Source organism: Mustela nigripes, chromosome 16, assembly GCF_022355385.1.
Source record: "Mustela nigripes isolate SB6536 chromosome 16, MUSNIG.SB6536, whole genome shotgun sequence".
Classification (NCBI taxonomy): Eukaryota; Metazoa; Chordata; class Mammalia; order Carnivora; family Mustelidae; genus Mustela; species Mustela nigripes.
In genome coordinates this window covers 24,681,751-24,695,613 of record NC_081572.1, presented here as the reverse complement: position 1 = coordinate 24,695,613, position 13,863 = coordinate 24,681,751, and the positions used below count along the sequence as shown (strand labels likewise).

The following is a 13,863-nucleotide window of genomic DNA, read 5'->3' as shown; positions in this document are numbered from 1 at the left end:
GGCCACATCACTCTGGAATCTGTCTTTGTGGTCACATCACCTTATCTTCCTCCGTGTGTGTCTGATTGCCCTCTGTCTCTCTTATAAGGACACTTGTAATGACCCAGGTTGTGTGGATAATCCAGGGTAATCTTAGCATCTCAAGATCCATAACTTAATCACATTTGTAAAAACTTTACCATATAAGGTAACACACATAGATTCCAGGAGTCAGGATCTGGTGTCTTTGTAGGGCCATTTTTCAGGCTGTCACACCAACTGACCTCACCTTCTCCTGCTTTGCCTCTTGCTCACACTGCTCCAGTGACACTGGCCTTGCCTCCTTATCATTCTCAAACAAACCATGCTCACTCCTGCCTTAGGGCCTTTGCACTGGCTGTTTCTGCCATCTGGATCTCTTGTACCTCAGATATCTGCCTGGCTCGCTCCCACATCCCCTTCACTTTTTCCTTCAGATGTTACTTTTTAATTGAGGATGTCCCTGACATTTAAAATCATGTTCCCCTGTCTAGCATTCCTATCTCCTTTCATTGCTGTGTTTTTCTCTTAGTATGTATCACGGTGTCCCCAGCTAGAACATAAACTCAAAGGGAACAAGGATTTTTGTTGTTTTGCACATGGCTGTGTTGCCAGCACCTGGAGCAGTACCTGACATGCGGTGTGTGTTCAGTAACTGTAGGTTCGGTGTGTGGGTGATGTGTACTCTGAGTTGTCTGTACAGAGGAGACGAGCAGAGGAGTAGTCAGTAAGAGATACACAAGTTAGATGGGCTCCCCAAGGGGCAGGCCGGGAAGACTTGGTAGGGCAGGCCCTCTTAGATGGAGAGGGCAGGCTTAGAAGTCCAGGGTAAGGGGAGAAAGGAGGCAGAACTAGGTTTGCCTGGGTACAGACAGCGAGGGTGAGGGCCCATGGGATGGAAGGTAAAACAGCGACATCTGTGACCAGGACGTAGCCAGGTGTTGCGGCAAAGCAGTGACCTTGTAGCATAGTTTACACAGGGGTGGCCCTGGTTGCTAGAAGATGTGGCTGAGCAGAGAGAGGTGAGGTAAGATGGTCCGAGAGACATGATCCCTGTTTGGCGTGAATTTTCACATCCTTTCTAGACTCCACAGTCAACCCACGTGTCTCCTTCCACCCCCCCACACCTCTCCGAGGGAAGAAGGCAGTTGAAGAGCCTGTAGGAGATGTTAATGGATGGGGCTGTTGTGAGTGTGGTACCTTCCCGATGGAAGGGAAATGGGCATCATCACCATTGCCATCCCACCTCTGTGACCTGTATGCGAGCTCAGCTTGGATGAGTAGAGCTAACGATCTGTAGGGCTGGCTTTGAAGCCCAGGGCGGGGAGGTGCGTTTGTGTGTCTGCCGGGCCGAGGAGACTGTGGGAGAGGGGGACCTCCTCGTTTGCAGTCTGCACAGCAGCTCTCCTGAGGCTCTGTGTACTGGCACCCCAGTTCGGGGAGAAGCAAGCATTGGGAAGTCGACCAGCTAGCCGCTTGGATGCCGAATGCTATCACAGCTAGCTCTGCCTCCAGGGTCTGGGCTGTGGCCTGAAGGATGTGCTGCCTGCCCTCTTCCTGAAGGAGGGGGCCGTGGACTCTGGAGCCCCGGCTGGTCCTCCTTGTGGCGCGGTCAGGGAAAGAGGGTGGGGTAGCCATCTTACCCTGGCTGTGTCGCACAGGAGAGGCCCTGGTCAGCAGCTGGGAGAAGGAAGAGCCAGGGAGACTCAGCTCCCTGTTGCCCCTCCGTCCAGCTGTCGCACAGGGCAGTCTGCCCCCCACCCCCTCGCCGGCTCTTCTTCACAGCTGTTGGGTGGTGAGTGGTTGGGTTTTTTTTTCCCCGGCTCTTATCCTCCCCTTTTTCTGTTTGCAACAACCTCTCGGGGGAGGTCAGCAGATCTGCTGGAAGAGATGGTTCCCAGGCCCTCATGGTTTGGCAGCTCGTGCAGAGAACTTAGAGCTGGTTCCCCTGGAACATTCCCCCTTGGGCCCCTCCCTTGGAATGGAAGCAGGGGGTGTTGGTGGTGGGAAGTGATCTAGTCCTCCTTTGCTTCCTTCTTGAGCCAACACTTCCTCCCTCAGGTTGGGGCCCAGGAAATGGGGCGACCCCGTCTGCCTCAATCTTGTGCCCTTGGCCTTCCTATGCAGCCAGGGAGGGGGATATGGCCGACTGAGAGGTCTTTTCCCACAAAGGGCAGCACAGGGCCCAGGAGAAGGAGCTGTGATAAAGCCAGGAAGGGTCAGGGTCAGGGCTGAGTTCAGAATTCTGGCTTCCTCCTTGCTGAGAATGTCCCCTCCCATGACTATTCAGGAGGACTTTGGGGCCCCCAGCATTCAGTCCGTGTGGAGGGAAAAATCATGAAGCCAGCTGGAGACACTGTGCTACACGGAAGCCTCCTGCTTTGGTCGAAGATGGAGGATTGGGGACCCCTACTGACATTTTTCCTCTTTTACCAAGTAATGGTTGCTTACTGGAGTCCCGTCTAATAACTTGTTTTGCATAATGCTCCCAGGATCCCAGACCTGTGCCAGACCCATAAAGGGTCCAAGAATGAGGATGCCGGTGGTTCCCTGAGCCTGTGTTCTTCTGGGGCTGGTTGGGATAGGGAGGGCAGGACTTGTCCCTTGGGGAGCACCTGGAATAGCTGCGGCCAAAATCCATGTGTAAAGGTCACAAGAGTAAAAGCAGTTTGGCCTTGTTGGCTTATCAGGGAGGGCTTCCTGGAGGACGTCGACTGGGAGAGGGACAGTGCAGCTGGAGAAGCCTCAAAGAATAAAAGAGGCCGGCAGTGTTCGGGAAGGCTGATGACCAGACAACAGAGAAGCCTTTAGAGAGCCACCACTTCTGACCAGGAAGTGGCTGCTTCCCTGGAGCCTGAGAAGCCGCTCTGTCTCATGGGGTTTCTCTCCCTGCAGACGCCCCTGTGCTGGCAAGAGCTGGAAGGAGAGCGGGCCAGCTCCTGTACACACAAGCGCTCAGCATCCTGGGGCAGCACAGACCACCGAAAAGAGGTAACTGACTCCTTTGACTCAGTGCCCATTGTAGCTGCCTCCTGCCTAGGCCCAGCGTTGTAGATGCGTCTGCTCCAAAGTGGCCTCAGATCTTCGGTCTCACTTGCCTTTTCCTAACCTGTCAGTGTCATGGCCCAGCTTAGGAGTCCATACCTTTCCACCGGCAGGAGCTTTGCCAGGGACTACAGGTGCCCTCCAGCAGCCAGGCGCAGGGTGGGAGCTGCCACTGTTCTCCGTGTGCTTGGGGGTTGTATCTGGAAAATCCCATTCCAAGGCTGGAGGAAGACAGGGAGTGAGTTTCCGGGAACTGGAAGCCTCCAACCTCACCACCTACTTAACTATGCATCCAGCCTTAATTTTTTATTTTTTTTTTTAGATTTTATTTATTTATTTGACAGCACAATCGTGGCGGGGCAGGCAGAGGGAGAAGCAGGCTCCCCACTGAGCAGGGAGCCCAACACGGGGCTTGCTCCCAAGACCTTGGGATTATGACCTCAGCTAAAGGCAGATACTTAACCAATCGAGCCACCCAGGCATCCCATCCAGCCTTTTTTTTTTTTTAAGATTTTATTTATTTATTTGACGGACAGAGATCACAAGTAGGCAGAGGAAGGCAGAGAGGGGGCAGGAAGCAGGCTCCCTGCTGAGCAGAGAGCCCAGTGCGGTGGGCTCAATCCCAGGACCCTGGGTTCATGACCTGAGCCAAAGGCGGAGGCTTTAACCCACTGAGCCACACAGGTGCCCCCAGCCTTATTTTTAGAAAAAGAGAAAAATAGTTGTGTGTTCCCACTTTTCGCTGGCCCTCCCCCTCTCTCAGGAGGATGCCTGTCACTGAGGCCGAGTAGAGAGCAGCACAGACGGGGATCCTGGGCTGCAAACCACTTCCACCTGCCATACCAGCTGGCAGCGCCTGAGGGCCGACCCTCTGGGAGTCCCCTCGAGCCACTCTTGGTTGCAAGACCAGAGAGAAAATGTGAAGGGAATGCTCTACAAGTTAAAGGCTAGTGGGAAATACAGACTATGTGAAGTTTGGAATGATCAGTAAGCAAGGTGTTTACACTAAGCGTGGTCACGGTGTGAATGGTGCCTGAGAGGAGATCTAAAACCACTTCTTCTTGGCAGTGGTCATAACTTGTATGGCAGATCTCTTCTCTGGATCCTATTTAATTTGGGCCCGTATTTATTTATTTATTATAAATTTTTTAAAAAGATTTTTATTTTATTTGACAGGTCTTTTAAAAGATTTTATTTATTTGACAGAGACACAGCAAGAGAGGGAACACAAGCAGGGGGAGTGGGAGAGGGAGAAGCAGGCTTCCCGCCGAACAGGAATCCCGATGTGGGGTTAGATCCCCCATGACCTGAGCCAAAGGCAGACAGACGCTTAATGTCTGAGCCACCCAGGCGCCCCAATTTAGGTCCATATTTAAAAAGATCTGCATTTCCTGAGCCTTCGCCAGCTGAGGGCGAGTGGAGAATTACACATGTGACAGGGATAATAATCCAAACCATTTCTAATAATGCGTAATTGTTACAAGATATGGAAGTTAGGACAAAATCTGAGATTCCCTGTTGAGCATGGGCTCCTTGCTCGGTGCAGTCTCCTTTAAAATGAGGGGAAATCCTTCCAACCTTCCTGGTCCCAGGGCCTCTGAGATAGCTGTAAATGGACTTTGAAGAGTGAATTCAAAATCATCATTTCCCATTTCTATTAATAGCGTGGTATTCCAGGCCTTGGAATCCGTCAAAGACAAAAATGGTTTCGGCATTGCGTATTTTGAATTTTTTGGAAACTGATCCATCTGATTCATTTTTCCAACTGATCCGTGGAATACATGAAATTCAGGAACCGCAAATACCTCGTTCATAAGGTCTCTGGCTTGCTCGATGAGCGTATCATCGGTTCTGAACTCACCGAGCTTTCCTGGGAAGTTTTCCATCTTCCTCTTAGGCATTTTGATGGGCCTTGGGCAGCAGCCGCACCAGGGAGGAGGGACCTCCGTGCCCTTTAGCTTTGCTTCACTTTCCTCTCCCCCCTCCTATCTCTGGGCTGACAGATTTCTAAGTTGAAGCACCAGCTGCAGAGGACAAAGCTAAGCCGAAGCGGGAAGGAAAAGGACCGGGGCTCCCCCCTGCCAGGGGACCATGCCGTGCGGGGAGCCCTGAGGGTATGTATATGTCTGCCCCCTTCCTGGGCCTGCGCCCCTTGTCATTGCCCCGTGTGGGCAGGTCCTCACAGGTCTTATGGTCGCTGATTGAGCCTGTCACACTGCCTGCCCTGTGGCCACCCGGTGCTTAGGTGGTTTACGCGCCAACTCGGGCTCGCTGAGTGAACCCGGGAGGGCCAATGGCTCTCCCCTCCACCCCCACGCCCCCTTACCATTGACCCAGTGGTGAGCCTGCACACTCTAGAAGCACACTCTAGACCTCTCAGCGCACTAACTTCTGAAGAAAAACCCCCTGAGTTTTCCTAATGCAGTGGGCCCTGTCCCCAGATCCTTCTTGACCCACTTGGTTCTGCTGTGTAGACATGACCTTACCCTCCCCAGTCAGAACTAGTAACTGAGTGGCTTTCGGGGCCGGGGGCGGGGGTGGTCTGTGATCACTGTCTGCCTCCTCCTCAGGCATCCCCTCCCAGCTTCCCCTCAGGATCACCTGTCCTGCGACTCAGCCCCTGCCTGCACCGGAGCCTGGAAGGGCTCAATCAAGAGCTGGAGGAGGTGTTTGTGAAGGAACAGGGCGAAGAGGAGCTGCTGCGGGTGAGTGGGGCGCACCCTCGATGCGGGACAGCCAGCGGCCTGCTGAGGGTGGGTGCAGGCCGGCAGGATTCCAGCTCTCTGGGGGCCTCCGGGCCGTGGCCGTGTTGGGAACGCGGTGCAAATACCAGCCTGCACAAGGAACACAAATCGAGTTCATTAGATTAGAATAGACTTGGCCAGCAGGACAGCAGAGCCAGGCAGTGGAGCGGAGGTAGGCTTGTGGTGCTGGGTGGGAAGAGAGGGAGCCGGCCTCAAGTGGAGGGGAGACTCCACAGCCAGGAGGAAGAGTCTTGGCAGTGCTCTTCAGCTTACCAACCCTGCTCCCCACCTTCTCATCCCTGTCACCATCACTGTCCCCCGCCCATGCCCCAGTTGCCTGTGTCTCTCACTTCTCCCTCCATGTCCAGCATTCATCCATGTCCAGGTACCCCTGGGCAGCCTCCCCCACCCCACCCCACTCCAGGCAAATCATGTGCTGCGTTTTCTGCCATCTCAGGCACGTTCTTATACTGACACAGTACAACTGGACAGTGCCAGTTGGGCAGTATTAATATAATTCCAAGGGGCACACTCCTCAGTTTATGAGTTACGTGCTGGTTGGTTTTTAATCGATGTCCGTGTAGGATTTGATACCCACCCAGACACCTGCACACAGTTCGGTGAGCTGTGGGCACTAGTACCAGGGATGGTTAGTACTAATACTAGTACCTAGTACTAGGTACTAGGGTTAGTTAGTACTAGTACTAGTACCAGGAAGCAAGGAGGGGGTATTTCCTACGTGATAATGACATTTGTGCCTGTCCTGCAGGGGCTCGCGTGGTCAGCGGCCTGGTGGTTCACCCCTTAGCATGCTTCTCACATGTTCTTCATCTTTGTGTTCTTGGAGAATGTCCCCACCCTCAAGGCTTACAGCCTGCTGGTGGCGTCACCTTGACGAGACTGTACAAATAAGCATGTGATTCTAGATTGGGTTGCAAGGGCCAGGGGAGAAATAAAGAGGAGCTTTCCTTGAGAAAGCCATGTCCCAGTGTCGCTGTGTGTTAGGGATAGTGGCCAGAACAGCGAGGGGAGGAGCTTAAGGGACATTGGTGCTCTGCTGGCCCCGAAGAGAGGGGCCTGAGAGTACTTCTCCACCCTTTTCCCTGGCAGATCCTTGATATCCCTGATGGGCACCGCGCTCCAGCTCCCCCCCAGAGTGGCAGCTGTGACTACCCCCTCCTCCTTCTGGAGCCTGGCAACCTTGCCAGCTCTCCCTCCATGCCCCTGGCATCCCCCCAGCCTTCGGGCCCGGCCAGCCGCGAGGAACACCGGGGTACAGTCGAGGAGCAGGCATCCATCCCTCATGACAAAGGTAAGCAGAGGGGGTGCTGGGCAGGGCCCGCCTGAGATCCAGGGGGCCCTCCCTCTGCTTTCCCCCTCTAATCAATTTCAAGCCTGGGAATCCTCCTTACTAACCAAATAGAATATCTTCATGGGTCGTCTTTATTCTGTGTGCCATACTTTCCACAGATTCTGATTTATAATTTATATAAAGTCTCTGCACCTGCACTTCTAGTCTCAGTGGGACCCAGGCAGCAGCACCTCTCATCCTCCTGTTTTGGCTAAGGTTGGCATGCGGAGTGGAAAGCCTATGGGTCTGTTTGGCTGGTCCACTGTGCCCATTACTAGCAACAGGTCTCAAGGCAGTTGGGAAAGATAGACAATGAGCAAATGTGGTCTCTCACCCCGGGGTCACACTACTTGACCCGGATTGAAACCCACCCTTTCCAACTCCAAATCTCTACTTTGTCCTGTGCCCTGGCTCCTTCCTGGGAGGAAAGACCCAAGCCCTTCCTCCCCACGATAATGACCCTCCTCTCCTATAGCAGTGTGGCCTGCCTCCTTGAACTGGATCCTCACAGCTTGTGAGGTAGGCAGGTCAAGGGCATGTCTCACACTACACAGAGGTAAACACAGCATAGAGTAATAAGGAATAAATGACAGATAAATACAGATAAAGTCAATATTGGCAGCCTAGACCAAGTATGTTCACTGAGTGGAAAGGGAGAGGGATTTTATCCCATGAGTGGGGTTGAGTAAAGACTGTACAAGAGCTCTTCCTGGAGGAAGGGATAGCTTCACAACACTGTGGAGAGGACGAAGCTGTGATATGTTGTAGCAGGGCGGTGTGGTCTTGAAAGAAAGCAGGGAGACAGAAGTTAGGATTCCTTTAATGATGACTTGGAGTCCCAATTGTAGTCTGCCTCGTGGGAATACAGAATTGCTGTTAGACCTGATTTTTCCATCAAAACAACTATATTTTTAAAAAAAAGATTTATTTATTTATATATTAGAGAGAGCACAGAGGCAGAGGGGCAGAGGGAGAGAATCCCAGGCAACTTCCCATTCAACATGGAGCCTGACGTGGGGCTTGATCTCACGACCCTGAGATCATGACCTGAGCTGAAATCAAGAGTCGGTTGCCCAACTGACAGTCACCCAGGCACCCCTCAACGATAATTTTTTATCCTGCATAACGAGGTATAGACTTTCATAAGCTGCCTCAAAGCTGTCTTCAGGTAAAGCATGGTCAGACAATGTGGATTATTAGCATAACTCTGCCAACCCCCCCACCACATGTCCTAGTCTCACCCCTTTACACTGAAGCCTGAGCCCAGGAAGGCAAAGAGCCTCCTTTCCTTCAGCTCCACTGACCTCAGCTTCACTCCTTTTGCAGCCTCCTCTCCGGGCCGCCCAGCCTGCCTTGAAGACAGCAGCCCGTCTCCGGTCCTTGCCTTTGCCGCTTCCCCTCGGCCCAATCATAGCTACGTCTTCAAACGGGAGCCTCCGGAAGGCTGCGAGAGAGTGCGTGTGTTCGAAGAGGCCGTGTGAGTACCTCCTGTGGACCTTGCACTGTGGACAGGACAGGTTGGGGTCGGGATGGGGGTGACACCCCTGCGTTGTCCTCTCTGACAGGCCCTTCTTCCGCCTTGGACTCTCTCTCGGCCTGGGGCCATGGTCAACTTCAGATGCTCGGGATCACACTTTTTCCGCGACCAAACTTGTTGACATTACCTACTCGGAGCCCTTCAATCTTTGCTTATCATGATCTCTATGGAAACCTGCTCCCTGCCCACATGCCAGCCACAAGTGCTAGGGGAGCTGGAAAGGAAAGAGATCTGAAACCCAAACCCTTTGTTTTTTTCTTTTCTTTTTTTTCCCCCCATCCCTGGGGAAGGTGGGAGTTTGCTAGATGGTAGTCGGAAAGAGAGAGAACATACTAGTAGTTCTTTTCAGGCAAAGAGGGGAAGTGTCTTGCTCCCAGTGGAGTGGTGGCGGGGGGCTCTGAACAGCTTCCTCCCTGCTTCCCAGTCTTCACCCTGGGGCTGTAGTAGTTCAAATGTCATGAACTCCCAGACAGAAATTTCCAGTCCTTACAAGGAAGGACTGTGGAATATTCCCAAGCCAGGTGGGGCAATTCAGAAGTCATTCTGATATTGACTGACTTTACCACAGTGCCTTCCCATCAGCAGAGAGGATCAAGGGCTGAACCTTTCGAGACGCCTACCCGGTCCCCCATAGCAGGCACCCCAAAGAGCTCATTTCCTTCCCCTCCCCAATCAGCTTCACAGTCAGCGGGACAGATTCTCAGTCAGGAAGACTTGGTCCTGGCCATGTGAGCTGAGATGTCGCTAGGACACAGTTGGAGCCTTGAGAGCTCCAGTCGTATCACAGGTGTGGGAGAGGACAGTGTGTGGTAGCGACAGAGGGTACAGCTCGAAGGCAGAGTGGGAGTTAGAAAGCATGGCCCCCCAGGCTATTTGCTCCCAGCTTTGCTGTCCAAGAACCCTGGGTCCTCAGGAGTGGTGTAGAGGAAAAGACCAGATCTTGCCCCTTAAGCAGACTGCGCTTGTGTGTCTCTCCCCAGTTCACGTTATGCTTGAGGAGCCACAGTCTGGGATTACTTGTGGAAATGAGGCTGGTGCCTTCCCTGACTCTTCTACACTCATGACTGCCAACACGGGTCTTCAGGCCATCTCCTCCGGCTTCCTGCCCCTGCGTTAATCCTTTGAGAGAGATGGTGACTCTTGGGGCCCTGGGTGGCTCAGTCGGTTAAGCATCTGACTCTTGATTTTGTCTCAGGTCATGATCTCAAAAACAAAAACAAAAACAAACAAAAAAAGAGGTGGTGACCTATAGATTGCTTTCCAAGAGACCCTGGGAGAGAGATTCTCAGCTCAGTGGGGCCTCTCTCAGCTTGCCCATTGGGAAAGTTCTTGTGTTTCACAGCTCTTCTGTCACATTTTCCTTTTCTTACCTGCTGATCCTGTAAGATGGTCTGGATTTCCCAGGAGGGGAGTCAAGCCATTCAGGGTCAAACCATTCGCCCTCTTGTCCTTCGAGTGGGGCTTGGCCTCCTGGGGCACCTTCCCCACGTGGGCGTGCACACACTGAGAGCATTAACCTCTCCTGCCCATTCCTCACTGTCCGTAAGGTGGGATTCTTGTAAACCCTTCTTGGTCAGCGGAGACCTGGCCGCTGTGGACTCTGCTGGGACCCCAGGCCTTCCCAGAGACCCCCAGCACAGGGGTCTTCACCTTTTTCTTCCAACTCTTGCCCTGGGCTCACCCCTGCCCTTCTGCTGTCTCCCTCTATTTCCTGGGTTTGGAATTACTAGAATTCTGCAGTTAGAACAGTCATCAGTTTACTATGCTATACGCTAAGTGCATTTTCCTGTCTGTACATAATACGTGAAGAGGAAGGCGATCGAGGGATCTCCTGGTAACAGAGCTTCACCATCGCACCACACCTTGGCCTTCCTAGGAGCCCTCACAACCAGCGGCTTCTCAGCTGCTTCCCCCTTAAAGTACGGCCAGATGCTCCTCGTCTTATCATAGGCATTCATTACTCCAGAACTCCCTGACTTCCCTCCTTTTATCCTTCCGTTTCTTCCACATGATCAGAGGAGTGGGGTTGGGAGGGTGGGTCAAGACCACCTGTTGAGTTAGAGCCCAGACCTCCTGCGAAGGTCCGCCCGCCTTCTCACCCGGGTTGTTATCCTTGTGTCTGAGCAAGGGTTTTGGAAAATCACACTTTTCAAATGTGTTCAAGAATGAGATTCCTTAGGTCAGTAGATTTCAATAGGACACATTCCCCACCCTCACCCCCCCCAGGAGACATTTGGCAATGTCAGGGAATATTTTGGGTTGTCACACCTTAAGAGAGGCACAGGTGCTCCCGGCTTCTAGTGGGGAGGTGCCGGGGTCACTGTTAAGCATCCTATAGTGTCCAGGGCAGCTCCCCACAACGACAGGCTCACAATGTCAATAGTGCTGATGCTGAGAGACCCTGCTTCGGGCTATGCAGTGTCTTAGGAAATCATTTTGCCTGGGTCTCTGCTTTTAGACAAGCAGTCTGCCCTCAGAACACTGTAGTGATGAAACCTCTCAAATTAAAAGATCCCATGGTCTCCTTTTCTAAAATCACCTCATCAGGAAGTTCTCCTTCCCATCTAGCTTCAGTCCCTCCTGTTTCTAGCTGAAGTAGATTTCCTGTTGTTTTGTTTTTGTTTTTTAAAGATTTATTTATTTGACAGAGATCACAGGTAGGCAAAGAGGCAGGCAGAGAGAGTGAGAGGGAAGCAGGCTCCCCGCTGAGCAGAGAGCCCAATGCGGGGCTCGATCCCAGGACCCTGAGATCATGACCTGAGCCGAAGGCAGTGGCCTAACCCACTGAGCCACCCAGGCACCCAGATTTTCTGTTGTTCAGCCATATTTCTCATAAATGGACTACTGAGCCTAAAGACTGGTTGTTGCTCCATGGCCTGGAGTTCTTTGAGTAACTTTGAGTAAGCACCCTGATTGAACAGAAACCCAGTTCCCCTGCTCCCCTGACGCCATGGCACCTCCCATCCCTTCTCACTGGCTGTTTCTCTCCCTGTGTGTGTGTGTTTCTCTCTCCAATCTCCAGGTCCCCAGGCCCTGACCTGGCCTTCCTGACTTCCTGTCCTGACAAGAACAAAGTCCATTTCAACCCGACCGGCTCGGCCTTCTGCCCCGTCAGCTTGATGAAGCCCCTCTTCCCCAGCATGGGCTTCATTTTCCGTAACTGCCCCTCAGGCCCGGGGTCCCCCCTGCCCCCTGCCAGCCCCAGGCCACCACCTCGGAAGGATCCAGAGGCCCCCAAAGCCGCCTCGCTGCCGTTCGAGCCGTGGCAGCGCACCCCGCCGTCAGAAGAGCCCGTGCTTTTCCAGAGTTCCCTGGTGGTCTGAGGGCCCCAACCCCACCACTTTGCCATGGAGACCAGTGCCTTGGTGGCAGGCCCCTCACTCGCTCCCCTGAGGTGGGGGATGAGGGAGCCCTTCCCTCGCGGCCTTCAAGCACTTTCATTGATTGTGTCAAAGCCCCGCGTCGTCCTCCTGAGGGACACTGGCCCCTCCGAATGTGAGGGGACCTGCCTTCTCCACTAGCAGCTGGGCAGCTCACAAGTCACACCTGTGTTCCTGCCGCCTCTCTCACTTGGTGGAAAATTCACCTGAAGGTCTTGTGTCACCCCACCCTGGGGTGTGAGTCCAAAGGACTGTCTGTGGGGCCCTTGACCTTGTCATGGAGCAAGCTGACCATGATGGAAGGAGAGGGAGCCCCACAGATTTCCTTCCCTCTCCTCCACAGACGTGGAAGAGGATATCTAAAGAGACAGCCCCATCCTCTCAGCCCCCAACCCTTTGCCTCCCTCTCACTGGAGGAGCTGACCAAAGTAGCCCTAAAGGGGCCAAAACACTTGACCAATCCAGCTGCTGGCAGAGGGGGGAACCAAGCGTTTTTCCCAAGTGGCATTTTCATCTCGCTTTCACTCTAAGATTGTCCTCAGCGGCAGCCCGGCTTGCCCAGCCCCAGGTGGGTGGTGGCAGAGAGGGAGAGCTGGCGTTCCTCCCGGTGGCAAGTGGCGACTCCACACATCCCCCCACCTGCCCCAGGACTGGGGTGGTTTAGAAAAATGCCTATTTTTCTTGTATCGATGTAGAAACTCTATTTTCTCCCAAAGACACTATTTTTGCAGCTGTTTGAAGTTTGTATATTTTCCGTACTGCAGAGCTTACACGAAACTGAAGAATGTTAATGTTCAAGTTTTCTTATCCTGTGTTTAGAAGTTGTTTTTTTTTTTTTGCAGATCTTTGTGTTAATAGACCAAATAAATAAGTATTCCCAGCAGCTTGAGGTTCTGATAAACATTTTTAGGGGAGGGGAATGGGATGGAGATTGAATGTGTTATATTGAGCATCCTTGTCTTCAAGGATCCTTGTCTTTACTTAGCACGGGATGATGTGGATGTGGGTGTTGTATGCATGTGGGCGTTACGTGGATGTAGGCCTTACGCGGGTGTGGGTATTACATGGATGCACAGAGTCCCTGTCCTCAGGTCACCAGGGCTGGGATTCTTTAGATGGACGTCTAAGCAATAGGTCCACGGAAAGGCTGTCCAAAATGAAGAGCATGGTGTTGGTGGGGTGAAGGAGTCAGTGGGGGATGTCACTAATTCTCGGATGAGTGTGTGAACGCTCCCTAGGGAGAGTGGGTTTCAGAGAGGAAGCGACGGTGACCAAGTTTGACATTGTGGGTGCTCCTTGCACCGGCAAGGGGATCAGGACCAGGGAATGGTCATCAGGTTGAATCTCTTGGCCCAGTTTTAGGGAAGCTTTAGCCCTTCTGGAGTAGTCATTCCATCTCATGAGGACCCAGAACACAGAGGGGTTTGCGGCCTCTCCGCTTTATAGTGCTGCACCTGTAAGAGCTCAGAGGCTCTGGGGAGAACTCAGAATAACCATCCCGACATTCTGATAGTGCGTTATGATTTACAGACATTTTCACGACATATTATCCCCACTGTATGGGTGAAAAGTTGGACTACCCCAAGGTCAGGCATAATAACTACAGTCAAATCTATGTTAGAAGACCATTCACCGGCTCAATAAGCATCAGATACCGCATTAGTGCTTGACATAAAATGTTACCAAAATATCACAGCAACCCAATGAGAGAAATTGATAGATCCCACTGGACTGATGAGAGGACAGAAAGACTGTATAACTTTACCCCCAAGAGGCAGATAAAAAGTG

The 13,863-nt window shown here is 52.7% G+C and overlaps 1 protein-coding gene across 2 annotated transcripts in view; it reads left to right on the top strand.

The window, feature by feature from the left end:
• FAM117A (family with sequence similarity 117 member A) overlaps positions 1-12,958 on the top strand; it is a 44,725-nt gene extending 31,767 nt beyond the window's left edge. For both annotated transcript variants that reach the window (XM_059379983.1, XM_059379984.1), the window contains 6 exons: positions 2,914-3,009; positions 5,067-5,177; positions 5,634-5,768; positions 6,918-7,119; positions 8,485-8,635; positions 11,718-12,958. In XM_059379983.1, coding sequence (XP_059235966.1) covers positions 2,914-3,009; positions 5,067-5,177; positions 5,634-5,768; positions 6,918-7,119; positions 8,485-8,635; positions 11,718-12,018 — 996 coding nt within the window. In that variant the 3' untranslated portion in view covers positions 12,019-12,958. The remainder of the gene's footprint in view (positions 1-2,913; positions 3,010-5,066; positions 5,178-5,633; positions 5,769-6,917; positions 7,120-8,484; positions 8,636-11,717) is intronic.
• The last annotated feature ends 905 nt before the right edge of the window (positions 12,959-13,863 follow it).